The 27081-nt window shown below is 46.3% G+C and overlaps 1 protein-coding gene and 1 long non-coding RNA gene across 3 annotated transcripts in view; one reads left to right on the forward strand and one right to left on the reverse strand.

The window, feature by feature from the left end:
- Nucleotides 1-430: 430 nt before the first annotated feature.
- LOC135579539 (uncharacterized) lies at nt 431-2917 on the reverse strand. Its single transcript, XR_010472778.1, has 2 exons — nt 2708-2917; nt 431-714 (listed from the first exon to the last, which is right to left on the reverse strand). It is a non-coding gene; the product is annotated as an uncharacterized LOC135579539 (long non-coding RNA).
- Nucleotides 2917-27081, forward strand: part of CCDC85C (coiled-coil domain containing 85C) — a 116741-nt gene continuing 92576 nt past the window's right edge. For both annotated transcript variants that reach the window (XM_065063528.1, XM_005506102.3), the window contains exon 1: nt 2917-4361. In XM_065063528.1, the coding sequence (XP_064919600.1) occupies nt 3650-4361 (712 nt within the window). In that variant the 5' untranslated portion in view covers nt 2917-3649. The remainder of the gene's footprint in view (nt 4362-27081) is intronic.

The raw sequence follows: 27081 nt of genomic DNA on the forward strand, positions 1-27081 counted from the left end.
TTGATTCAGGTTTTGCTAAAAACTGTTAACCCCAGCCTACTCTCTCCATTGTTAATGGAGGAGTGTTTCACTGGGTGTTTGTCGGGACCAGAGACCATCAAGGCACCCAGCAGATCTTTAAATGCAGCTTCAATGCCACCTCCAGAGCATAGCGGCCTCTGGATGCCCAAGCACAGCAGGTCACCATGCTTCAATGGCCACCTGGGTGCCAAAATGGCAGCAAAGCCCTTGTGGATGGTGGCAGAGTGGATTTGTGCCATTAACTTTTATGAAAGCACAGCCATACCCACAGAGTACCGAAAGCAAGTCTTAATCATTGCGAGGACTTCCTCTGTGGATATTAGTAATCTTCTCGCTTCCTCTGAGGAACCCCCCTATCTGCTTGGCTCAGTCTCTGCAGAAGCATCAATAAAGCTCAAACTTTGCAAGGTTTCACCTAGGAAAAAAAACAGCTTTTATTGGGGAAAAAAAATCAAGCAAATGTCAGGCAGGCCCAGCAACATACTGCCCAGGCCGAGTACCGCCATGGCTTAGCTGCACCTGTGTGTGTGGTGCAGATACCAGAGGTTTCTCCTGCCCTTTTGACTTCATGCAGTGATGAACGATTGCTCTGCAGGGTCCTTCTGCTCTGGTCCTCCTTCCCACAGCCTTTGGCCAGGAATCTGCTAGCCAGATCACTGCTTGGGAGGGTCTGGGAGAAGCACTTTCCGCTTCCTGTGGGGAAGGACGTGATTAAAGCCTTGTAAATACAAGTCTTGGCTCAGAAAACGCTTGGGTGCCATCAAGACACGATGCAGCCATGAGCAGTAGCAGTGTGGCCCATTACAGAGCGTGTTGCCTTCTGGTGGCCTGGCTCAGGGTGATGAGAAGCAGGAGATGAGGCACAGCATGATCACCCAGCATGCTTGCCACGGCCTGTCTGGGCCCTGTCAGAGCGGTCCCAGACCCCAGGAGCAATGACCTCTTGACACATACACCTGTGCTGGTTTCCAGTGTCCTAAGGGCTGACTCAGGAGGAGCTGACCAGCCATGGGCAGGACTATGGCTTCTGCAGAGCTGCCACCAAGGTGAATACTCAAGTCATGGCATGGCTGGTCCCGGGTGGCCCCTGCTCCACATGCCCAGGGTGATCCCCCTTGAAGGGAGCAAACTGGCCTTGCCACTGCCTTGCACAGCGCAATTGCCTCCTCTCTAGTGACCCACCCTGGTGTGGGTACGTGCTCCGGGAGAACTGTCCTCTTCACACCTTCACATCTGCTGGACTGTTACCAAGGATCCATCACCCACTTATCCCACATGAAGTGAACTACTGTTCATGCTCTGTCCCAAACTCCTCTTATCTTTTTAATAATAAGGAGATAAAAGGTACTTTGGGAGAAGGGCTGGCAGCACCCATGAAGGGGATGAACTCTCCCAGAAGCAGAAAAGTCCTGCTGTTCTGCTTCATCAGGGAACAGGCAGTTAACTCACTTTGCCAAGGGTATGTCTGGGCTCAGAAAACAAGAAGCACAGACTTCTGCAGAAAAGCATCCAAGAAACTGCTGCTCTGCTGACTGAGGCTTAGGAAAATAACTCCAAAAGGCAGAAGTTGCAATCCTCCATCCCTTACTGTTCTGATTTTCCCTCCATGCACAGGCCATCTGCTCTGCATCCCACGCTCTGGCATCAAATTTGATGTCTCCTTAAAGCTAGAGGGTGTCTTGACCAGCTTGCCAGTGTGGTCAGAAATCTCAGGTTGCACTGAGTTAACCCTGGAGTCAAAATCACTTATCCAGGCTCCTCAGGAACACAAAGCTGGTGATTCCCTGGGGCTTCTTAAGGATACTCTTGTGGAAAACAGCTGGCAGCACTGCTCTGTCCTGGTGCATGTTTCATTTTTACAAAATCAGCCTACAGAGAGACAGTATAGTGCAAGGAAACATGCATTAGACTAAAAGTCAGGGGATACAACGCAAGGATATAGGAAATATGCCTATATGATGCCTAGGAAATCCACTTTATTAACTTTCTGTGCCCTTTGTTAGGTTATGTCCAACATGCGCAGCAGTGATGCTGACAAGCCTGCTCCTGACAGTAAGGACCACCAGGACCTGCACAGATTTTACCGAGGAATAAGCAGTATCTGCATCTTCAGGGCAGTTTCCTCCCACACCTTGGTGTGGGGCTGAGATCTGAAGGAATATGCCTGCCCCGGGAGCAGAGAGGCGGTAGGGATGCTGGAGCCGGCTCCTTCAACCTGCGAGCTCTGGCCGAGGCAGGTTGAAGGAGCTGGGGACAAAGGCGGCCGCCCCAGTGAGAGGGCGGACATCCGAACAGAACAGAGTGGGGCCGGGCCCCGGTGACAAAGCCCGTGGCCGGAGGGCGGCAGCAGCGGAGATACCCCGGGAAACCCCGCTCCGCTTCCAGCCCGAGCGGGCGGCCGGCGGCTCCTGCTCTGTGTACGCGCCTGCCGAGAGCGGGGCCGGGGCCGCTCCGGCGCCGCTTCCCCGGCGGGCGCGTTTTCCTGCCTGTCCAACCCCACCCTTCTCCGGACTGGTGCTCCCTCCGGTAGTTTTTCTTTAAAAAAAAAGGAAATAAAAAATAGCAAAGAGGGGGGTGAAAGACCCGTGAGGGGTGGGAGCAGTGAGCCAGCCCCGGCTGCGGCGAACAGGGCAGGGCACGGCGGGGCGGGCGGAGGGAAGGAGGGAGCGGCCCCGTCCCTTTGTACCTGCCGTTTGAAGGCGCCAGGCGGCCCCGCATTGGCTGCGCCGGCCGCGGCTCCGGTAACCCGAGCCGGCGGGGCGCGGCGCGGCGCACCGGGGCTCGACCAGCGCCCAGCCCGGCAGCCAGCGGGGCGGTGGGGAAGGCGGCGCTCGGCTCGGCGCCCCCCAGCTCCGCCGCCAGCAGCCGGCTCTTCTCCGTCGCTCGGCCCGGCTGGGGCAGGGCCGCGCCTCCCTGCCCGGCAGGAGGTGGGACCAGCCCCGGCGCTGCCGCCCGCCTCCTCCCTCTCTCCCTCCCTCCCTCTCTCGCTCCCGAGGGTTGAGCCATTCCGGGAAGGCGCCGGCTCCCCCATCGCTCCTCGGCAGCGCTGCACCGGCATCGGCCGCCGTCGCGCCGGGCTCGGCCCCACGTCGCCGCGGGGCTGCGGACGATCTGCGGCGGAGCGGAGCAGCGGCCGCGGCGGCGGGTGCGGAGTGCCCGGTCTCCCGCGGCGGGGAGCGGCTGGGAGCGGCGGGCGGCGGGGGGGCGGGAGGACAAGTGGACGGAGCGCCCGGTAACGGGGGGGCCGGCCGCCGCGTAGTTGTTTTGTCCGCGGTAAGTTGACCGATCCTTTGGGGAGGCTTCACTTGGAAGCGGGTAGCGCTCGTCTCCCGGCTTCCTGCCGCCCCCAGCCCCCTTGGAGGGGGTGTCTTTTTTTTTTTTTTTTTTCATTCTTCCCCCCCATCCTTTTATTTTTTTTTTTTTAATTATTATTATGGGGTCTGTGGGAGAGCAGATCTTCCAGTCAGACGTTGCTCTTCTTCCTTGTCCAACGCTCAGCGGAGAACTATAATATTTTTTCTCTGAGATACTGCAGTGAATTTTAGTTCCAAGAAATCAGGCGAACAAAATAATCTGAATAACCCGAACCATTTGTTAACGTGTGAGAGCAAACGCTGCCTAGGTACAGATGATGGCAAAGAATTCCTTGGAAGGGTCTAAAGAAGACCTAAGCAAAATTTCAGAAGAGGAGATGCTGAGGTGGAGCAAGGAAGAGCTGGTGAAAAGACTGAGAAAAGTGGAGAATGAAAAGATGAACTTAATGGTGGAACACGGCAACTTAATGAAGGACGTGAACCGGCGGCTGCAGCTCCACCTGCACGAGATCCGCGGGCTGAAGGAGGTGAACCAGAAGTTGCAAGACGACAACCAGGAGCTGAGGGAGCTCTGCTGCTTCTTGGATGATGACCGGCAGAAAGGCAAGAAGCTATCGAGGGAATGGCAGCGTTTCGGGAGGCACACGGCCAGCGTGATGTGGAAGGAGGTGGGCATGTACCAGCAGAAGCTGAAGGACCTGGAGGCGAGGCAGGAGACCCTTCTGAGGGAGAATGTGGAGCTGAAGGAAATGGTGCTCATGCTGGACGAGGAGCGGAGTGGGGCTGGCTCGCGGAGCTCCATCGACAGCCAGGCCAGCCTGACCAACCTCAACGGTGGCTCGGCCACCAGGGACGTGGGGGACGGGAGCAGCACCTCCAGCACGGGCAGCGCGGGCAGCCCCGACCACCACCACCACCACCTCCACCACCATAAGGCCGGCGACAGCAAGGCTGGGGCCATGCGGAGGTCTATGGATGACCTGTCTGCACCCCTTCACCACCGGAGCATCCCCAACGGCCTAAACGGTGAGCCTCTGCCCCCCTCCCAGCCCCCTGGCAGCAGGTGCCGCTGGCTTTGCCCTGCGCCACCTCCCCTTGGCAGGTCCGGTGCCCCTTGGCAATGGGGTGAGGGATGCCAGAGGAGCGGAGTCCGGGCCATCCCCACCCCTGCCTATCCTTGCTGACCTCTTTGGAAGAGCAGCCCCGGGGGCTGGGGAGGAGCACCCGTGTGAAGAGGGGGAGTGGTGCTTCTTGACTGTGTTGTTGATGTCTGGGACTGAGGGTTGGAGCCTTCTTTATCTGGAGGGCTGGTGTTTTGTTTTGTTTGTTTGTTTTGGGTGTTCTTGACAAAACACAGCCTGACTTTTCAGGGTTAAATAAACACTGTTTTTTCTATCTCTTCCTCTTCTCTCTCTCCCCCCCTTTAAATACTTTGGTTTACGTTTGACTTGTTTGTTTGCTAGTTTGATAAGATTGATAAAGAGCCTGGAAGAGATTTTGGAAGCATCTGATGAAAGTGTGGGTCTGCCCCACAGAGCATCACCTGTTAGCTCCATGGGCTCTCAGGGCAGGCTGTCTCTGGCATGCTCAGCTGTTTTGGAGAGGTGCAACTTTCCCCTCCTTGCTCCCCCACTCAGCTTCAGAAACAGGAGGTTTGTTCATAGACAAGCGATCGCTCTCGAAGGGATGCTGTACTCACAATTTTGTTCAGCCTAGTCATTAAAGTTAGAAACAAGCTCCACTGTGAAATTGTGCCAAGCCTCCTTTGACAGTTTGTATTCAAGCAAAGTTTCTCCTGTTGTCTAATAGTGATCAAGCATTAAAATAATAACATTGGAATGTCTTTAAAATGGAGATTTTTTTTCTCTTTTGAAACCAAGAAGACCAAATACTTCTAGAATGAGTAGATTGGCAAGAGAGTTCAATAGGAATCAAACCAGGCACCAATCTCATTACTTGTTGTATATAAGGCTCTTTTTAATGTTCTTAATCCTCTTTTCTAACCAGAGAGGACTATTTTTTGGTTGGGGTACCCTCTCCCCTTTCCCCTTCTCCAAGCACAGAGGCTGGAGCCCCAGAGGTTGACTCTGAGTGGTGTCAGCAGTGGATGTATTTACCACATAGAGCTTTTGGTGGTCCTGGTGGGACTAAGGAGTGCTGGTTCTTTTTTTTTTTTTTTTTCTATTTGTGATTTATAGCAAGTCCTTATGCCCCAAGAGATCTGAGGACACGCAGCACCGACTAACCCAGTTCTCAGATAGTTTTGTTCATGAATTTGCCATGTGCGGTCCTGTTGTCGCAGCTGTGTGTCTCCACTTACAGCTGGAGGTGTTCTGGCCACCTCACCCAGTAGACGGGGATTGCTGGTTTCAAGGGTGATCCAGCCACCAGCTGTCGCAGGGTACAGCAAGCATGAAATGTTTGTTGTTTTTGTCTTGCTCTCTTGCTCTCTCTCATAGTGTTGTGTAAATCAAAAGTATCTGGTTTGTAAATCTTCAGATAGCTTCTGCTCCTCATGTGACTAGACTTTATTTTCATAAAGCATTGATGGCCTCTCCAGAGGCCTGCAGAGCACTTGGCAAATATTGAATGTGCTGTTACTGTTTTGGGACAGAAGGGCTTTGCAGTTCTGGTTTGTGAACCTTAGAGAACATCCATTTTAGATATTGACAGCTGACTATGACAACGACAGATGAATCTATTCCTGTTAATCTGGGGCTCTTGTGCATATGGGACACCACCACAACCTCAGAGCCATCCTTTAAACCTGGTGTGAGGCACTGCGGGATTCCTCGCATGTGATTCAAGTCATCCTAATCTGCATAAAGAGGAAAGTCTCTGCTTGCAGAGCTCAGTCCTCATTGCCATCCTCAAACACTGTGTGCTGGACGGTGCCCAGAAGCATCATTCTGCAGGGACTGCGAGCTGTCTCATGTCCTACCCTATGTAGGGTAAGTGTAGGGAGGGGTGGTAGAGCATCTGCACATGGATATGTTTACATATCCTTTCTCCTGCTCTTGTATAGAAAGGAGGAGTATAGGCTCAAGCATTTCACATGTGACCTTAGGTTTTGGTGTCTTCTGGTTTTGGCGTGCCTGTGGAAGATGGTCTCTGTGGGAAGCACTGAAGCAAGGTCTTTGCTGCCAACCTGCGAGGCTTCAGTTCTGAGGGTGGAACAGATATCATCCGCACTTTTAAAGCTAATAATCCTTGTAAAGATGCAAACAGGCCTGATCTCTCCACTTAGGTAGTGAAGCAGTAAAATGGCTTGAATAGTTGTCATTCTCAGATAGCATCGGTATTCAGCAAGGCCATTTCCCTGACTGTGCCTTTGGAAATGCCTCTCAATACATATGTAAATACAAAGCTTATCAGGCCCCTTTTTCTGACTGACAGCAAAAACTCTGGGAGGGGGACTTGCCTGGGACCAAGCAGCAGTTCTGTTAAGCCTGTGACAATATGAAGGAGCAGTGCAGGTGAACGTGTAAAACCACCCCAGTGAGTCAGGTGGGTGGTGGAGCTGTCAGGGAGCAGCCCCACAGCCAGCATCCTGCTGTGTCTCCTGCTGCTGTCTCTGCCTTCTGTGCATGCAGCCTGGACCTCTGCCTTTTTATACTATTTTTCCTGATGACTTTTTAATTTTTTTTCCCAGGGATAAAACAGGAGGGAGTAAGAGGAGAAAGCGTGGCTTTTCATTTTGAGGTTGCATACTTCAGTGTGGTTTGTTACAGCACTGGGTAACTAACTAGTGGATAAAGTAGAGACTGCCCAGCCAGCTCAGCTCATACCGCAATGGACAGCCCTCTTATAGTTTCTTAGGGAGGGTGTGGGTGGATCTGAAAGGGGTGCAGGACAGAATTTAGCATCTGTAGTAAGGACCCAGCAGAAGTCTTTGACAACTGATGGGACCAAGGCATGGTGAGCTGCTTGCTAGAGCACTTTGCATATGGAAAAGATGAAGAGTCCTGAAATGTGCTGCCCCTGCTAATGGTATCTGTTGGGCTTCTTGTGGTGCTCTGCTTTCCTAGGTATTGAGCAGGACCGTTTCACCTGTTCAGTGCTTTTCTCAAGGAGTCAGGAGTATGGTGACTGCTAAATGCTCCTAGGGATGTAGCATTTTAATTAAATCTTAGTGAGCAAAGTTGGATTAAGTATTTCTCATATTCTCTTCAGCAATCCTTTGGAAGTGAGTTGGTAAACCAGGGCTTAATTTATTTGCCCCAGAGACTCACCCCAATGGGATGCAATGAAGGCTAAATTTGTCGGGTGAATTCAGTGTAAATGGTATAAGTTTAAAAACCAAAACCAAGCCAAACCGTGATCCACCTTCTCTTCACTTCTCTGAAGTCTATTTACTTTCATAAACTGGCTTTTTGGAACCTGATGTCCATCCTCTGTGTGTGAGTTTGGAGCTGGGCTGCAGGACAGAATCATCTCCAAGCTTTGTCCTGGGAACTGACCGTTTGCATCTGTGTTGACTGATACGCCACGTTTCTCATAAATCTACCCACAGATCCAGGACAGAAATCAAGGCACAGTCGCTGTGTTGTACCTGTGAGTGCTTTGGCTTTCCTTTGTATGCGTGGTGGGAATCTCTGTGCATATGTAGTTTTTCTGCCCATCCAGCTTCAGGCAGCCCTGTTGGAGTGATGGCCGTTGCTACTGCCTGGTTCCTGCCAGAATACAGTTTTGGAAAAAAAATGAATTCAGAAAAGAAAGACAGCCACATGGGATGATGTTAACATCACCTGGGGGAAGGAAAAAGACTTCAGGTACCATAGGTTATGTCCCTGGACTGTGAGATTCATGGGAACACTGGGAGGAGTGGCTCGAATCTCCCTGAGGCCAGGGCAATGGCTTCACTGGTTTTAGCCTTATCTGGATCTGACTGGGACAACTGTTTCTATCCATTGGCAAGCCTGGGGTCATACAGACTTGCTAGCTGGTGATGTTCCTGGGATAAAATCTTGTGCATGCAGGTAAAGCTTTCAGGTTTTAATTATTTTTTCCCCCATCAACTGAATGTTATACTCACCTTCCACTGAAACCGTTTGATCTGGTTTTCCAAAATAGACATGTGCCTTATTCCAGTTGTGTATTTCTTTAGCAACATAAACTTTTTTTTTTTTTTTTTTTTTTTTTAAATTTAAATAGTTAAAAGCATCAACACTTAAAAAGTGGTCAGAGAGGCCCAGAAGAAAGCTGTGGGTATGGCAGACAGCCTGTAGTAGCAGAGATGTTAATCTATGGCCTCTTGCTGTTGTCTACTCCAGCGGAAGAAGAATGGTCTCTCTGGGTGAGGGGGTGGGAAGATCTTTGTGTCTATTGATTCCCACTTGTAAATGTCCACATATTTAGCTAGGGGGTACGATATATTACAGTTAAAATGGTGGCAAAGAGAAATGGCTGTTCCCTGTGGGTTGGTATTGATCGGACATACAGCTACCCTGCACTTATTTCTCCTCTTCTTCATAAACCCTTTAGGCCAAAGTCCTTTGTTTTTATTAGCATATTTATAATCATTGTACATATTATTTACTATGACATATTAATGAGGCCTTTGAGATGAGAATATGCAAGGGCAGAAGCAAAGGGTGAGGTTCATCCCATTTAATTTATTTCCAATATAGACTTCAACATCTACATCCCCTTGGGCTTCCTTTATTGGCCATGTGGAGAAAGACACTTTGATGACACTTTGACTAGATTTATATCAACTAGGTCTGCTTTAGAGGGAGAAGAGTTGTACACTAACTGCGCTCTTTGCTGGTGGAAAGGTAGCCTGGATGTCTAGTTCACATGCAACCACCTAAAATCAGGTGAGATCAGACCTGTTTGAGGTGGTGTCATGACCACTGTCCACTCTCCCAGTGCATCTTTGCTAGCCCTGGTGAAAGAGATGAAATTACCTTTCTCTGTGCCACTCAGATGTCACCCCTTGCAGTGCCCAAACTGCCTAGGTACAGCAGCCTGACTCAGAGAAAGCCCTGTTCTCTGTGATGGAGACCTCTCAGAGCTCTGTGGCTCCTGCCATGCTTAAGCAGACGTTTAAGTGACTTGACCAACTAATATATTTTCTTATATCAAGAGCGCTTTTCATCCTCTGAACATTTTTTTGTCTTTTCTTGATACTGCCATATTCAACCTGTTGGTATTTTTGGTGCTGTAGGCTCACATACAGGTTCCTTGTAATTAAGCCAGGAAACCTGCCCTGGGCTGGCACACTAGATGTAAGACCTCTGTAGACCTGTTTGCATCTCTTCGGTGTAAGTTCAATGAGTTCTGCTAATAGGTTTATCAATACTGAGATCTCAGAGACTAAGGATACAGCTTGAGTTTCTTGTAGCCACTAGTCTTGGGCCACTCATCCAAGGGGCTTCAGTGGAGCGATCTACTCCATTGCCCATTCCCGCCTTCTTGCTGGTGTGCTGCCTGTGTGCCAGCACACTAGACTCACAAACTTCAAGGTAGCTGGTGTCCCTGAAAACAAGGCTTAAGGCACTTAAACTACGTAGTAGAATTGGGCCATATCTGGAAATATATTCTGCATAGTAGTGCAATCAAATCTGTTTTCCTGTTTCAGTTTTCTATAGAGATATCTTGTTCTCAGATGTCCTGTTAAGTGAAAAGAAACTTCTATTGATTAAAACGCAATTTTCTATGGGCCTTTGATGGAATTATCCACTTATGCTTGTCAAAAGCAATCCAAATAAGAGGTGTAAACTATGTTGGTTACATGTAAATAATTTTGTCCTCTGGAGGCATTCCATCAGATAAAGCTGAGGATCAAATTAAATGGTGATCTAATTAAGTGGCAGGCGTGGGAACCCAAAATGCAGCCTTGGCAGGTGTTACACTCAATATGTGTGTGGAGATGAGGGGCATGAACATTAATACTTAACAGAAATGTTGCGACTGAAAGCTCGAGGGTTAATGCTTTTGTGGGGACACAGCTGACCACATCAATGAAACCTGGGTCATACTGGAGGCCGGCTCTGGGAGCCACTGGGCTTTTTATCTGCCCCAGCATGGTGGTGGCCTTCCTTGCATCTCACACAGACATGTGCGTGGCAGGGTCTGCTGCTGTCCCCTCAGGCTGGCCCTGTGGTATCCTTCTGTATTGTGGCTGCCCTTTGTAGATGCTCAGGGAGCACGAGGATGGACAATGGCTGTTCTCACTGGTAGGCGAGATGGAGGTGAGGTGCTTAAACTGGCAAAAAATGTTTGGTACATATTAGAAGATGTGGAGTGAGGCAGATTAAAAAAAAAATAAGCCTATTTAACGTTCTCTTAAAATGCTTGGCTCCAGGAAGGCTGAAGTCCTTTCCACGCTCACGATTGGGCTTTAATGCATCCCGCTGCAAAACACACGACATTGCTCGCGTGGAAGAGGGAAGGTTTGGAGGCTGCACATCCATTTTTCCTGTGAATTAGTAGCGACTGGCTGGGTTTGCTTCTGCATTCTGTATTTTTAACCTGACTTTTTGTCTGCCAGCTAGAATTCATCCTGCCCTGTCGCCAAATGTCATCATCCCCTTGTGGTTAACTTGCTGCAATTCATGAAACACTTGGCTGCCATAAATAGTTATGTGCAGAGGTTCCTCCGCACGCGGAGCGGGGAGAAATTCGCAGGCAGCGCTGCAAGGCACTCGCACACTAACATGTCCACCAAGAGAAAGTTGACCCACTTCTGCAAATAGATAACTCCTGGCAGAAAAAGTAACACTGTCTCAGAGAATCCATCTTCCCCTTGCCTACTGAATTGTGAAGCAAAAAGCAAGCCAGCTCCATCTTCTGAATTAACCGCGATGTAAGCACAGTACTCCCCATTGAAACGAGACTGTGTGAATCAGCCCTTGATCTGAGGAGGGCTTAAAATGGCCACAATTAATTTGAGATTTTTTTTTTTTCAATATAATGAGCACTTTTGTTAGTGAATGAGGTGTGTGGAGTTCAGGACTCAGCTGCTCTTAGGCATTAGGAAACATTTATCACCATGGCAATTGAATGCTGCTGTACAGGTTATTTTGAACATTTTTCTAGTGACTCATGTCTGAGCCAAGACCATTTATGCCAGGTTACTCTGATCCTTTTGCATACAGGTATATATATATATATAATCTTCCTTCCCTTAAATTGCTTCTTGCCTTACGCTTTGCCTCTCTGAGGAAGCTCTTTGCTTGTACTGATTTCTTGCATCTCTGAGCAATGGTGGTGCCAAGTGTTCACCCTGCTCAGAGACTCTCCTGTAAAAGGGTCTTTGTGAAAGATAGTCCTTGTGAAGTAGATTACAGGCTATTGGTTGGGTTTGAGACTTCAGGGATCTCATGGTGAGATTGAAGCGATCCTAAATCTGATGTGAATTAGCATATCGTTTGCATGGGCTTTTCCTAAAGGCTTGTGGGACAGGATGTCTCCTGTTTGCCTGCGGTGGCTGTGGTAAGAGAGGCCTGAGCTGTCTGTAGCAGAGGGAGCCCCAGCAGTGGCTGCTGGGCTGATGGCATCGGGGCTTTGGCCAGTTCTAGACTGCAGTTTCAGGGGTGACACGCTAGCTGTCTTGTGCGGTTGTGTCAGCCCCAGCTTGCTGGCAGAATTAGTTCAATCAAAGTAGGAGTGCTCTGAAGAGCCCTTCAGTCTTTGCTCTGTCCCCCAGTCTGTGCAGTGACACTCAGGACAGCATGCTGCTGCCTTGGCCCCCATTTCATCCCCAAACTCCTCTCCTGCTGGGATTTCATTCACATCAGCAGCGTTTGAATGTTTTTGGAAGATGGAGGATGAAGCATGTGGAGCAAATGGATGGAGCAGGGCTCAGGCTGGGAAGCAAGAGGAGGTGTGTCTGTGTCTGACCTGCCCTTGCCTTCCTGGGACAACGAAACAAGACCATGTGGTGCTGAGAGCCCTGCGCTGGTGCAGTGGGGAGAGCTGCGCAGTGAGAGCTGCTCCATCCTCTCACTGCTGAAGACCCGTGGAGAGGAAAGGAGCAAGCAAAAGGACCGCTCAAGGCAGAGCAGTAAAACCAGACCATTATTTCAGAAAGGAAGTAAAAGTAAGTCTTACAGCATTTCCAGTCCCCAAAGCTTCATATTTCTATGGAAACCAATGCAGCAGGAGGCTTGCTGTCAGTCTCTGATCTAGTGGGGTTGACTAGATTTAAAAAGATGTTTGTCCTTCCCCACATCTTCCCTCCTGGATCATCTGAAGACAGGTTACTGCATGTCACAAATCCAAGGTTAAAACCTGCATTCCTGATTTCCGGCTCTCCATTAAGTGCTAAGCAGTCTCTGGAGGGCTGGCATCCATCTTTCATCTGCAGTTTTTTACTTGCTATGGTACATTTCATTCACTCTGTGACACTTATTGATAATGCCTTGTCCCATAAATGCCACTCCTGTGACACTGTGCTCCTTGAAGGATGGCTGTGACGTTGTATCAGGCCATGGACCATTTATTGGTGTGGTACATCTCAGTGGCCAGCGGAGTTACTATGCGGACATTGTTTGGCTTCAATGGTGTCTCTACACTTGCTTTAGTCTTTAATTGAAAGAAGATCCATAATGTCTTTAATCTCCAACAATGGACATAATCTGACCTTTTTAGGTAATAGTCTGCTTGATTTTTGTGTAGCCAGAGGACTGCCCCATGTTATATACATGTAGCTATTTACCATTGTCAGGTTGATGTTTTCACTGGCCTCCTCACATTTTTTTGTTTTGGTAGGATCTGCTAGAAATGGCTCCAGGACAACGTACATAGAAGTCCACTGTTTTATGCTGGCGTAGCATCCTCAGATGCTAGCGGAATATCAGTAATAGAAAACAACTCATTTTGGTTGATGCTGAATCTTTTTCAGCTCTTAACAAAGGTGTTAAGAAAATTGTATTTTTATGTACAATCTCAAAGCGCTTTTGTGATGCACAGTATTCTGTTGTCTTCCTGGTTTCCTTTCTTATCTCCCTTACTGGGGTTTGCAGTCTCATATTTATATATTTCCCAGCAGCTGAATGCAACTTTGATCTATGATTTGGATCTGTGAAGCTTTTAATCCCTTTCCACTGAGTTAAAAGCTTGTTTGCTGTTGAATGTGATACGTAGTTATAGGTTATATGATCTTCACCAGTGGCTCATGCATTGCACAAAGATGGCATATTGTGAAAAACTCTGATAAAGTGTCCCCTTGTTCACTTTCCTGATTGCAGCTCAAACCCAGCATGGGAGTGAGTCAATCAGTCGCTTCTGGTCAGACTGCTGATACACCTGCCCTTTGCTGTTACCTATGCCTATGCACTCGCTTTATTTTAATTATTAATTCATTTCTTTGTGATGTTTGTTTTTGAGGCTACACACCAGTTGAGTATTTCAGCCAGCGCAGCGGGCTTTCTGTCTTCCAATTCTGATAACGTTTGCAGTGTTTCCCTTTTTCATTCTCTTAGCTGCTTGTTACACCTCTTAAAAGATAGGGATCAGTTTATAAAACTTGTGCTTTTATTCCTCTTTGATGTCCTGAAACACAATAATGTATGTCTTCTTTGTGGAGATCTTCTCTTCTGGAGCGGCTGCAGGTTCTACGTCAGAAAAAATAATGATTTCTGCAGCTCTCAGTCCTCTGGGCCGTGTCGGCGCAGCTGCATGTGTGTGACTGTATTCAACCATCTTCTGAAAGCTGTTCTTTTTGAGGTTTTGGTGTAGCTGTTTGCTTTCTGGATTCTGACCAGTTTATTTGGAAGTCTCTCAGGCTTTGCTCCTGGCCTCTTGTAACAAAAGGCAGTCCTCTTTTTGCGAGGTCAGTTACGACTCAATTGTTTTAGGTGTAAGCTTTCAAATAACAAAAGAATGGATGTTTCTGCAACTTACAGCGCTGAATTTGGACTCATATTTGGTGTGCATTCCCATGGCTTCCTGATTCAGTCTTAGGTAAATTACGTGATCTGTGATTCTCCTTTTATACAACCAGGGTAATATATTTCGTTTGACTCCTGTGAGTTTTTGGTAATTCATTAGGTCTTTTATAACATGCTCATACAGCGCTCAACAGAATTGGACCCTTACCTCAAAAGGGGCCTCTAACCATTGCTATGATACCAGTGATAAGAAACAACACAGGTTTTAAGTTATAATGAGCTAGCAAGGAAGGAGCAGCCTTTATTATAACTGAAACTCCAGACCTTTCTAGTTTCCAGTTTTGAAATTGCTTCAAATACTGTTTCAGCTTTACTGGGATAAAAGCACTTTACGTGTCGGGATGCTTCTTTGTGTATTGTATATAATTCTTGGGAATGCAGGATTATGAAGTATGGACAGTCTCCAGCCAATGGTCAAAAATAGAAACTTGTAAAATAAAATTCTCCTAAATGAGAAGATAAAGAGCAAAGTAAGATAAAGAGCAGTGTTTGTCTCTCGACAGCCAGAGACAAGTGCAGAAAGGTGCTGCTGCTATCACAGAACAGATTACCTTGACATCTTGCAGAGTGTGGGGACAGCATTTGTTGTTATTTCAGCTCATCCCACCTGCGTTGTCCAGTTGAGTATCATATTATGTATGCCTATTTAAAATGCTGTTTATCTGGCAGCCCAGTGCAGTTTCAGCTGAGGTGGAGAACCACAACTGTGAAGCATAGGGGTCCTTGTTGTCACATTGCTCCCCACGTTGTCACTGCAAGGCAGCGGTGTGTTTGCTGTAATTGCTGACGACACTTTTCCTCTTTCCAGTTAAATTCTTACCTGTTCCCTTGAATGCTCTATTTCTGATGCTGATGATTTGGTAAATCCAAACAAGCCATGACTGAAAAGTCATAAAAGTCACTCTTGGGTGTGAACCCAATGTTTCTTAACCACCTTGGGCTTTTATTCATAGTTGTGTAGTGGAATTTAGGGAGGATCTATTTGTCAGTGTATCACCCAATCATTAGGAGGGTGACAAGACCGCAGTAACTCTTCCTAGGCAATTATGTATGAAAGGTTGTCAGTATGAGTAGTATGGGAAGTTAAAAGCCTTAATTTTCATTTGGAATTGAAACCCTAATGACTTTCCACTCCCACAGCTCATAAAAACCTTGTTTCAGCTTCAAGTTGACCAAGAAAAAGGGGGGTGGGGGGAGCTCTTTTATTGCAGACTTTTTGTGCAGGATTTTTATGAAAAAGCAGATTTATGAGTCACTGTTCTTTGTATAAAAGATAATTACTGGAGTATGAACCTCAGAAAAGTGACAATTTATGATTTTGCCGCTAGCCACGCAGTGCAAGCTTTTGCTTTCTCTCTTTTCAATTAGTTAAACAACATCTTGGTTCGAAAGGACTAATTATATTCCTGTTTGTTGTTTGCCTTATGCACTAAATGTTTTCTATATGTAAGGCTAAGCAGCAGGGAGTGGGGAAGGATCACCTCAAATGAATGCTATTTAATTATTTAAAATGATGGGTGTAGATCCTGTGGGGTTAAGTGGATTGCTGTATTCAGTCACATCCATCACTCACAGCGGAGTAAGGAAGAGAAACTGGATCACGCAAATCCTTTTGTTAACCCTAGGAGCGTAATTAAGTTCCTCTGGAAATTTGTTCTTAAAAAACACATTCCTCTAAACAGCAATGTTGTTTAATCCGTGCTTAAATGTAAAGCTATGTGTTTATCCACTTCTGTGTGGGTTTTTGGTGTTGTTGTTGTGCTTTTTGTTGTGTTTTTTTTTTTTTCCTTTAAGTAAAGGTAGCATTTTGTAATGCAATAGCATCTGCTGCCTCATGCAATGAGAGCTGAGGGAGAGTGTGTACGTGGAGGTGGCAGGTGCAGGTCACAGTCCTGCTTTGTCTCTGCCACATCATGTCAAGAGTTTGCACAATGGCAAGTGATCCAGAGCATCTCTGTTTTTGGGGATCCACCTGGGGTACCTGAATGGCTTCTCTTGTTCAAAGGACAGGTGCTCAGCATTTTCAGAGTATTAAGTATTCTGAACATGATTCAAACTTTGCTCTTGGAAGTATCTGAGGTGACTAGCTAATTTTCTTGGCCATAGGGCTGTACTTGAGAAAGGATTCTGCAGAGCTGTAACTGCCTTCCATTCATTACAGCATAGGTCCATCAAGCTTTCTGATTCCATGGCTCATGGAGGCAAGTCTGCTTGGAGTCCTGCAAGATGAGGAATGATTCACGTAAACAGCAGCTGATGCAGTTGTTGGAGAGGTCTCTGTTTTTCCTTTCAGGCTGTTAAAGCATCTTGGCCAGGTTGGACGGGGAAGGTTTCCGATGGAAAAATCTGCGATCCTGTCTTTTTGTTCTGCCTTATTTGGATAAAAATGAGAGGGCCGTCCTTTTAAATTTTTCTTTATTTGGCAGTTCAAAGTGAAGCAAACGCAATATTTTGGGGAAAGGCTTTGAACTGACCTGGTGAAAGGAATGTTACCTAAATGGTAAAACTCCCTGACTGCGTTATGCTTAAGGATGGCAATATTTGAACTTGACCTTTTATTTTTAAATGAGAGATTTCATATCTGAATTTAAACCAAAACCATATCAAACACAAAGGAACAGGGTTGTTCTATCAAAAACAACATCTGTAGAGCTGGAGGGAAAGGCTGGGCAACATGGAGTACATGGCCTGGGATGGGGAGCAGTGGAGGTGCCAGCCTCCTGGACCTGCTGCAGGAGGGTAGAGAGCAAGGGGGCAGCTGGGGAGAGAACTTCTGTCAAGCTCAGATGAAGCTCTCAAGCAGCCCTTGTGCTGTGCTGCGGGAGATGTCCTCACAGTAGTGAGGGGTGGGCAGCAAGAGTTGCCTGCCGAGCTCAGGATGGAGCTGGAGACCACTGCAAAGGGGAGCGGCAGCAGCCTGAAGGAGGAGACAGAGTAAATGAGTCCAAAGATGTGGTTTGGGAGCTAGCGGTTATTTTTAACAGCCGATTGCATTGAACTGGATTGAACTCCCTCCAGCACAGCATTGATGATGGTGCCTGGAGCTATAAAGATTGTATTTTGATCAGCAAGTCAAAAGCAAGTCTACCACTAGTTATGAATACATTTTCAGAATTGCAAGCAAAGGAGATCCCAGAATAATAATGGGCAGAAAAAGTTGCCTGAAGGAACCAGTTTACTTGATAAATGCTGGAGGACGCGTAGACCCGAACTTTGCACTCCTTCCCATTTCAGCTTTTTAAAAATGTGCAAACAGATCTAGTACCTGAGTTTTGAACCTGTTGAAATCCCAGGGAGACATAATGCAAGATGGCAGGAAAACCAATAACGAGGAAGTTTTGAAAATACAAATGGTTCGGTTGTAGATAAGTGGGATAAATGAGGAAAAAAAGTGCATGTGCGTCCTGTGCTGTATACTGTTGACCCAGTTGGTTATTCAATGATGAAGTCTGATCTGTATGTTTCGAATGACAGATCTGGGTTCTGAAGTGCTTATGATTAGATTAAGACACTGTAGTAAACCTTAATGGTGCATGAAAAGCTACTGCTGGATTTGCAGTAATACGTACTTTTCTGCCTTAGAACAGCATGAATAATACTTTATGGTTGTATAACTCCTTCCAGACAAGGAGTCTAGGAGTGCTTTGTAAACGCTGATGAGTTTGGCCTCATAGCATATTTATAAGCTTGAGAAGTAGCATTATATCCCTTTTTTATGGTTTGGAAGTTGACTAGCCTAAGTATGCAAAGAGCAGGCAATAGAGCTTTCATCTTCCAACTCTCAGTCCTGGGCCTTATCTGTAGGACTCGGTAGGCTTTCTAAGTGTGTCTGAGGCATGCTCAGAAATTTACTGCTGATTCAATCCAGCAAAAAGGTTGTTTTTTTGCAAACCTCTGGGTATCCTTTGTAAAGCAAAAAGCATTGTAATTATTTACGATAATTTCTTGCTCGCCTTTTCATTCTACAGCAACAGAGACGGAAGCTAATCCTCCACTGGAATGAAATTAGTTTGGGAATTATGAATATCGTTTCCTTGCCCAGAACAAAGAGGCTAAGCTAATGTGAATGAAAACTCCTGTTATCTTTACATGGGAGTTGCAGGTGGGTAAGGAATGCGAGGTCAGCTGGGATTGAGAGCAGATAATTGCCTATGTCAAAGGGCAGTGAGGGTAATGCCTGTGAAAAATGCCTTGCAAAGTAGGTGGGATCAGGCACTGCGGTGTGCACACATAGATTTTTCTCTGGCAGCTTCTTCAGATGTTCATCCCAAAACATCTTCATTATTTGTACAGATTTATGTAGTGGGATGTTCTGCAATGTGAGCGTTGTGTGGATTGTAGATAAATTTTATAAATATTTTGTGCATGAATCCAGTGTTTGGTGACAACTGCCAGAAAGACAGTTGTAGAGGGAGAAGTCCTTCTTTAGCTGTGGGATAAGCATATGCACATTTCACATGCTGCTTTCACATTCCTAACCTGAAAAGCTGTTTCTAGATCTCAGGGCTTTTTCAGGGACTAAGGACCAGTGAAGATCCCAACAAAGTCGGTAAAGTTCTAGTTATGGAGGTGGTGATCTTCATGATGTGGCCATGCATCTGCTAGCAGAGTTGGTTTTTAGAATGAGCAGCATTTTTGGTCTCAGATCATAGAATAGTTTGGGTTGGAAGGGATCCTTAAAGGTCGTCTAGTCTACCCCCCTGCAATGAACAGGGACATCTTCAGCTAGATCAGGTTGCTCAGAGCCCCATCCAGCCTGGCCTTGAATGTTTCCAGGGATGGGGCATCTACCACCTCTCTGGGCAATCTGTGCCAGTGTTTCACCACCCTCATTGTAAAAAAATTCTTCCTTATAGCTACTCTAAATCTATTATCTTTTACTTTACCATTACTCCTTGTCCTGTTGTAACATGCCCTTCTAAAAAGTCTGTCTGCATCTTTCTTACAGGCTCCTTTAAAGTACTGAAAGGCTGCAATAACGTCTCCCAGAGCCTTCTCTTCTCCAGGCTGAACAACCCCAACTCTCTCAGTTTGTCCTCATAGCAGAAGTGTTCCAGTCCTCTGATCATTTTTGTGGTCTCCTCTGGCCCCTCTCCAACAGATTCATGTCTTGCACTGGGGGCTTCAGAGCTGGATGCAGCACTGCAGGTGGGGTCTCAACAGAGTGGAGTAGAGGGGCAGAGCCCCCTCCCTCGACCTGCTCATCACACTTCTTCTGATGCAGCCCTGGATATGGTTGGTTTCCTGGGCTGTGAGTGCACATTGCTGGCTCATGTCCAGCTTTTCTTACACAACTATTCCCTCTTGGCCCAAGGAGTTCAAGTCAGGAGACTAAGTGGCTCCTGAAGCTGTTTTTTTGAGGTCCAAGTTGAGCAGGATGGTGACTGTAGTGGAAGTTCAGTGGTGAGGATTGAGAGAGAACATACCTGTATTTTCTACTGTAATTTTATTAGAAAAGACTCGGGGAGTTTCCTAGGAAGATTTACATGTGTTTGATTATTATTTTGTTGGCATAAAGAAAACTGCAATAATAAGCTAGTTGGCACTTGAAAAAAGGTACAGATTTTCTTTTTTGCAGAGGCAACTGCTTTGTTTACTCCCTGTCTTTCCACAAGTAGATCAGACTCGTCGCAGGTTTTCAGATGTTACCACACTGAAGAAAACAATTTTTTGAGGCTTTTTACATCCAGCTAGCTGAGTTATATGAGGGATGAATTTGGCTTGCAGTCTTCTGCTATGCAGGTTATGACCATGTGAACATGAAGAGGGTTGTTTGATTTCTAGCAAATTGATGCTAAACATATGAATGGCAGCTGTGGTCATAAGTAGAAGGAAGGAAGGGTTTGAAGTGTGCAGTAATGTACATTACCCGAATGATTTCAGGAAGGCAATCTCTGGGACATCAGTATTCCCTCTACAATGACAACCACAGACCCAGAGGTATAAGAGCTGTACTACACCATGTGTTCTGGCACTGAAATTGTGTTAGTGTGCTGCTGCACTTCAGATATGTGTCTCGCTGAATTAAATGGCATTAAGATAGTTGGCTGCTCCATATGACTGGCTTGTATTTTTAGTCTGATTCTGGTATATTAAATGCTATATTAGCATGTGACTTGTTTCCTTGTCTGGCTAGTTCTGGAATGCAACCTAGGCTTAGCTCTTCAGCACAGAACAAAAGCTTTTCTGAAACACTGTTTGCTCATGGCTACAAATAACAAACTTCAGGTGATTAGCAAGAGGTTTTGGCAAGTCGTGCAGATACACAGGGTATTTCAGTATGTGACGTGGCATCCTTGCAGAGCTGGGAGCTGGAATATGCTATAGAGAGGCTCTTAGTTGACTGCAGTGCTTAATCTTTCTAATACAGCCCATAATGTGTAGTGAAAGATCTAGATAATGCAAGAAAACAGTTATTTATCTGGGATTAGCCTACATAAAACATTTACATTGAGTAGAAACTAGGCCAGAATACCATTCTTTTGTAAATGGTGATGATGAATTGCAACCTGATCCAAAGTCCTTTGAATTCAAAAGACCCTTTGTAGTTCCTTCAGTGAATGGACTTTGGACTCTGGACTTTGGCTTAGTGGACCCTTTGGACCCCTGGACTTTGACTTAGTACAACAGTTTATGTCTACCAGTGTCCTTGTTGCAAAGAGGAAATATTTAGTTTAAAAAAGAAAAAAAAGCATCAACTTCAGCTGCTCGAGCACCCAAGCAAGCATACCAAACAAGCAGAGTACAATTAATATCATATTTGTAACAAACTCTCAGGCTGTCTGATTATCAATGTCTCCTTATGAAGAATAACCTGCCTGCTTTTCCGAATCCCTGCTCTGCTAGCAGTGCACAAGGCATTTTCCTGATGATTTATTATGGTGGGAGCTACAGAGTAATCCTTGGTAAATAGATTTATACATGTGACACTCTACTGAATGGGAGATTTATACTCGGCTATTCCATTGCTGCTTATTACCATATGATGTTTTATTGAATGCAGTTATATGTCTGCCTCTACTCTTTAAAGGCTAGAACGGTTTCACAATATTACTGTCTTCTGCTAAGCAGAGCCTCACAAAGAGGCACTTTCCGATGCGATGGATGGGGCCTGTGGTTGGCTTTGTCCTGGGTAGGCCTGGTTGGGTGAAGGAAGCTGGGTTTTGGCTGTTAGCAAGACTCATAGTACTGTTATGCTGAAGGTGTTTTAGAAGTTGAGCTTAACATCGCCAGCTGCCTGAGCTCTCACAGTTTGTTACTGCAGAACTGACCTGGCCATATAGGCTGTTATTTGGGAAGATCCTCCTCCTACAGGTCTTACAGGGTGTGTAGGTCTTTCTCTTGATGGATTTAATATAACATATTCATTACACCAGCTGAAGATCAGAATACTGTCTCTGACATTGAGAGAATGATTTAGATTTTTATTAGCTGGTATTTTCCACCTAGCTTATTTGGGACAGATTCTACTATTTACTGCCACTATCTGCTACATTTCAATCAGAAAACATTCTCATTAAACAAAAATAATTTCTTTCCTCCTTTGGAAATCAATATGATGCAAAATATTTTCAAAACAATGGCTTAAAGTGATGGGAGCTGATAGATATTTTACTTAGTATAGATATTTTGGAAGACACTCTGGCTGCAATGAGGTTTATAGCAAAACTTCCGTTGACTTTGGAAGGACTAGGATTTCACTTCTTATTTTCTCTTTGCCCGTAACTTTTCATTCCTAGCTAGTGCATATTACATCTTTAATGATTTCATTTCAATGTGGCTTTTAGAAACTGTGACCCTTTTTGTCCACGGTCAAACCCTGTGTTGCTGTGCTCTTGTGCTCTGAGACCTCATTCATAAACATTGCTCCCAACACGGCGCTTTATCCCCTGTCCAGGGATGCGAGAGAATCCCAAACAATAGCCAGGCTGAGACAAAAGCTGCCATTGTGGAGGGGGCGCCGGGGCGGGAGCGTGGAGGGGCCCGGGAGCCTCGGCGGGCTGGAACCATTGTGCCAATAATTGGATTTCTGCTGGCGGTGGTGGGAGCGGGACCTGCCGCGGCAGGCATGGCCGTCACAATAAACCTGGCAGGGATTGGAGGAGGCAGATGACCTTTAAAGCCCGCGTTGTTGAGCGAGACCTAATACAGTACAAATGCACCAGGTTGCAACTTTATTAGTGATTAGACACAGAGATAAGCCTCAGCACATCGCCTAATCTGCAGGGCCTAATTCCAGGCATCGAAGCAGGGGGTGCTGATGCAGACCAAGTACCCGTTCAGTCTGAGTGAGCCGGGGTGACCGCAGACAGTGTGATAGGGAGTTTCTGGATAACCTGGGTCTAGGGCAGATTCTGATCAGCCTCTGCTGTGGGGGTGCTGGGACAGGGAGACAGGCACTGAAAGTATGGAATTGGGAAGAGAGTCATACAACTGTTGCCTACAAACCCAGCTTAACTTTTGGAATGGCTGATCAGAAGATTATTCACAGTAAGCAAGGCTTGGTGCTTCCTGACAAAATTAATGTGAATGCTACAGCTCAAAGCAACTTGTCAAGTGGAGTATTCAAGGGGGAAACAAACTCTTATGTATTTCTGTTTTTCCATATGGGGCTGTTCTTGGGTGCTCTGGAGATATTCTGAGTTCTTTTCATCTTGTTTTGGACAGAATTCCCTTTCCTGCAGCTTAGATAAAGGCTTAGATGGGTTTGGCCCATGGTGATTGATCCATGCTGGATGTTTTAGGCTGTGGCTGAATCCTACTGATGTGTCTGCGTGAATGGTGATGGCAAATGTTAGAGGTTGCAAGCAAAGATGAATCGCCATAGGCCAAGGGTTAAGACAGCACAGCAAGTGTGATGCTGTGGTATGCTCTGTTATTGGATTTCCTCCAAGGATTGCCCTTTGAGGAGCTTTGTTGTCACGGCATGCTGCAGAGACCTGCTGCTTGGTGCCATCCTTTAAACATAATGTGGGAGCCTCTAGTTGTATCATATGCAGATCTTGGTCTGTGTTACAAATATATGCATTGAAATGTTTGGCAGATTCACTCTGCAAATCCAGACAAGCTCATACAACCCTAACTTTTAAATCCATGGCTTGGAAATCTGCCTCTGAGACCCACTGTGAAATTCCTTATCCTGGACTCTCTTGAGTGGCATCTGCCTCGTCTTCAGACCCACCTAGACATCCACACAAATATGATCTAAGAAACCAGCTTGCTAATAGCCATACCTTCTTCCTTTATTGATCAGACGAGCTCTTTTCAACCTGTAGTTGGACAAACTGGTATTAAACGGATACCACCCAATCTCTGTAGTGACAGGATGACCATTCTTTTTTTTTTTTTCATCTTGTAAAATGGTGTTGTTAAAGTTACTGCATCTCACCACCTTTGTCCCTTGCCTCCAGGCAAAACCCATTTGGGATTCCTGCTTCTCTAGTTTTCTCTTAGCCTTTCGTAACTGTGTTGTGACTTGTATTTTGGAACACCTGGCTCTGTATTTGGGGAGTGAAAAGGGGTGAGAAGTTTCCTTTACTGCAAGAGAAGTATCATTGGGATAATGTTTACCCCCAAGAGGTGGCAGGCCACAGAAATTTCCTAGGAGAAACCAAAACCTTGTCCTTGTGATGTGAAATTCTCCAGTTTGTTAAGAGGTAATTTCGAGATGTTAAATTCTCTGATGGTCTGTTCAGAACTGGGGAGTGACCTGGCCAAAGCTGAGCTGTAGGTGAGACCAAAGTAGGTTCCAGGTCATGGCCCTTTTTCCTGGGAGAGCACCTTGTTGGGCTACTGTATCAACAACTTCCCTGCGGCTTTGCATTGTTTTCCCTTTTATCACCCAGCCAGGGCTTGTTGTCTGTCTTTTGCCTCCAGAGTTTTGGAGAGGAGCCACCGGCTTCCCTTTCTGTTCAAGGAAGCTCTGCATTAACTAGTCCTCTCCTCTGGTTAAAAAGGTGTGAATCTGAGGAGGAAGATTGTATTGCTTTGAGCAAATCTGTGTCTGGGCCTGACTTGTTGAGAGCAAAATATGTGGACAGCACACAATTAAACAAACTGCATGTCTGGTGCCAGGTGTCATGTCCAGGGCCAATTTGGTATCTTCCCTGCAGGTATAAATTGAATATTATTCCACCAACCTTGTGTTTCATGCATCACCTTCCTCACGGTAGGATTAAACTTGGTTCTAGGGGTGCTTGGAGGAGGTGAAGCAGGAGCTGAAATGCAGAGGTCACTCAGCCCACACTTCCGTTGCTTGTCTACGGTGGGTGGTAAGTGTGAAGGTTTCCTGGACTGATGCAAATTTTGGCTTTGCACATCTCCTGGTTTTGTTTTCTGCTTTGCACCCGATGCAGCCAGAGCACGCTTTGTTCCAGAGCAATGTTGCTGCTGAAGTAGATACCTCCTATGCCATACACTTCTGCTGGAGCTGGCTAGAGTAGGATTGGACCTGGAGTCTTAAGGGAATCCTAAAGCTTTCTGCAGCAGCAGAGGGGAACTCCCTGTTTGCTCTGTTGTCTGGGAAGGTGGTGGTGTGACTTCCTCCCACCCACTTTCTTGGTGGTAAGGATGGCACAAGCAATAGCTACTGGAGATAACTTGGGTTTACCTTGTGAGAGAGTGTACGTGTCTGGGGACGAGGCTTACCAAGCTGCTCCTCACTGCCTGCCAGCACCTCCATTCTCCACGCCGGCAGTGCTGCCGTCCTCTGCTGTGCAGCCCCTCGCCCACCTGTGGCCATGGGACTCCTGGGACGTGCCGTGGGGCTGGGGAATACTTTGTTCACTAATCTCCAGACAGTGTGGCCTTCGTTAAATAAATCCATGCCCATAGGCAGCTTTCTGGGGCTCATTATAATACTAATTCAGCTGAATTCCTAATTAGAAACCAGTGGTTTTGTGTGGGTATTGGAAGTCCATGTAACTTTCTTAGGATGGAATCATCTACTGAAAACTGCTTTGGGGACAGAGGCTGAAATGAGATCAGACTCTTAAAAACGATGCCTCTAAATAAAACAAATATTTTAAATGTGCATATAAAATTGGGGTATTACTTCAGACCAGCCAGGGCATGGAGTTACTTTTTTAGTTAACTTTTTGTGTAACATCAGCAAGTAAACTGTGTAGACACATCCCTAGATGAAGAGATGTCTCTGCCTTGAAATACTAGGTCGGGCAATTTTCAAGCCCAAGTCCAGTGTTATTTCTTCGGGTCAGATGAGAGGACTGCTTCAGATACTTTGAATTAAGATTAAATAAAGACAGCTTTCAGGAGAGAGAGAGAATCCAAAGCAAGCCCTGCCTGACCTCTTGATATCTGTGAAGAAATCCCTCTTTGACCCTTCAGGGTTAGATGTGTCCAAAACAAGCAGAACTATGATTGCAGACTGTGTATTTTAATTTTGTAAGCTGGCAGAAGTAATCTGTCCACACTCTGCACCATGTCCTGGCTTAGGCTGATGATCTATTTATACTGCCTCTTCCATTCAAAAGGGCTACGCTGCAAGGGTTTAGTTCAGGCAGTGTTTGTGCATGTGTTTTTCTGTCAGTGTTGCACTCTGTCATTGCTCTAATGGACCTCTGGAGGAATGTGATACAATAGTTAATGCCGGCTATGCTGTTAAATAATAGCTCTTTCAGGAAGGAAGTGAAGAATAATTTATGTGCAGGAGAACAGAGCAGGTATACAGAGAACAATAGAAATAGATAAGCTGGGATTTCATTAAAACAATTGGGCCAGTTCCTATACCAAGAAGTTTTTTGAGCTCTGTGATGCCTGCTGGTGCCCTCCTGCATGCCACCAGCAGTGACAGCTCCATCAGGATGGGCTGTTAGGGGCTGGGGCTTGGGGACTCAGGGGGACACGCGGGGAGCAGGTAAAAGCGCGGGGGTTGTTCAGCCAGGGCTGAGCACCAGCAAATACGTGCATCCTGCAGCCCAAATGAGATGTCATTGCAGATGCACTGCAGAAATCCCGCACTCGTCAGGATTTCACAAGAGAGAGGGTGTTATCCCGTAAGTACAATTCTGGGGTGAGGGGCACTGCTGAAACTTGTTTACATGGGGAATGGACTATAAACCATGACGTGCCTTTTGATTGTACCGATATACTCGTTCTGACTAAATAGATTTGTGTGTTAGTGTACTTAATTATCTGCTGGATACTCTCAACTTCTGTTTGGATAGCCTTCCTTTTGTATTTAGATGTAAATAAATACTGATCAAGTAGATCAGGCTCCTTCTGGGTTATTGGGCTGAACAGGAGGCTGTGCCATGGCTGTGCTCCTGTGAGCTCTTCAAATAAACAGAGATCTTCTCAAAGGCTACCAGGAGAACTCCCCTTCTGCTGATTTTAAAAGTAATCTATAAATCAAAGTGTATCTTTTATCCCATTTGGCATTCCACTTTTGAGGGGCGTTTACTTTTGCGGAGCACAGCTGAAATGTCAGCTTTCGGTTACTTACCTTTAGTCATAGAGATGTATTATTTAAGTGTAAATACATTCATATGAGAAGTGGTATCCTGTGTCTAAGCTTTTAGGAAGCGATCACTGTTTATCTTGTCAAAGGAAATTTTTACCCCTTCTGTGGGCTTCACCTGAAAACCACCCCCCCCGAGACTCAGCCCCTCTCTTCCCATTTCAGGTGTGTGGTGGGGCAGCCCCAAAGTCTCAAGCAGGGAAGACTTGAAAGCAAAGAAATCCCAGCTTCATTCTTGTGAAGAAGCGGACCACATATGCAATAGGGCACCTGGGCATGTAGGTCAGCAGTATATTTTGAGAACATGGGTTACCTGTGATGGGGCCGCATTGGACATTCCCGCATGGTGGGGGGCCAGGAAATGCTTTCT

Source organism: Columba livia, chromosome 5 (assembly GCF_036013475.1).
Source record: "Columba livia isolate bColLiv1 breed racing homer chromosome 5, bColLiv1.pat.W.v2, whole genome shotgun sequence".
NCBI classification, from domain to species: domain Eukaryota; kingdom Metazoa; phylum Chordata; class Aves; order Columbiformes; family Columbidae; genus Columba; species Columba livia.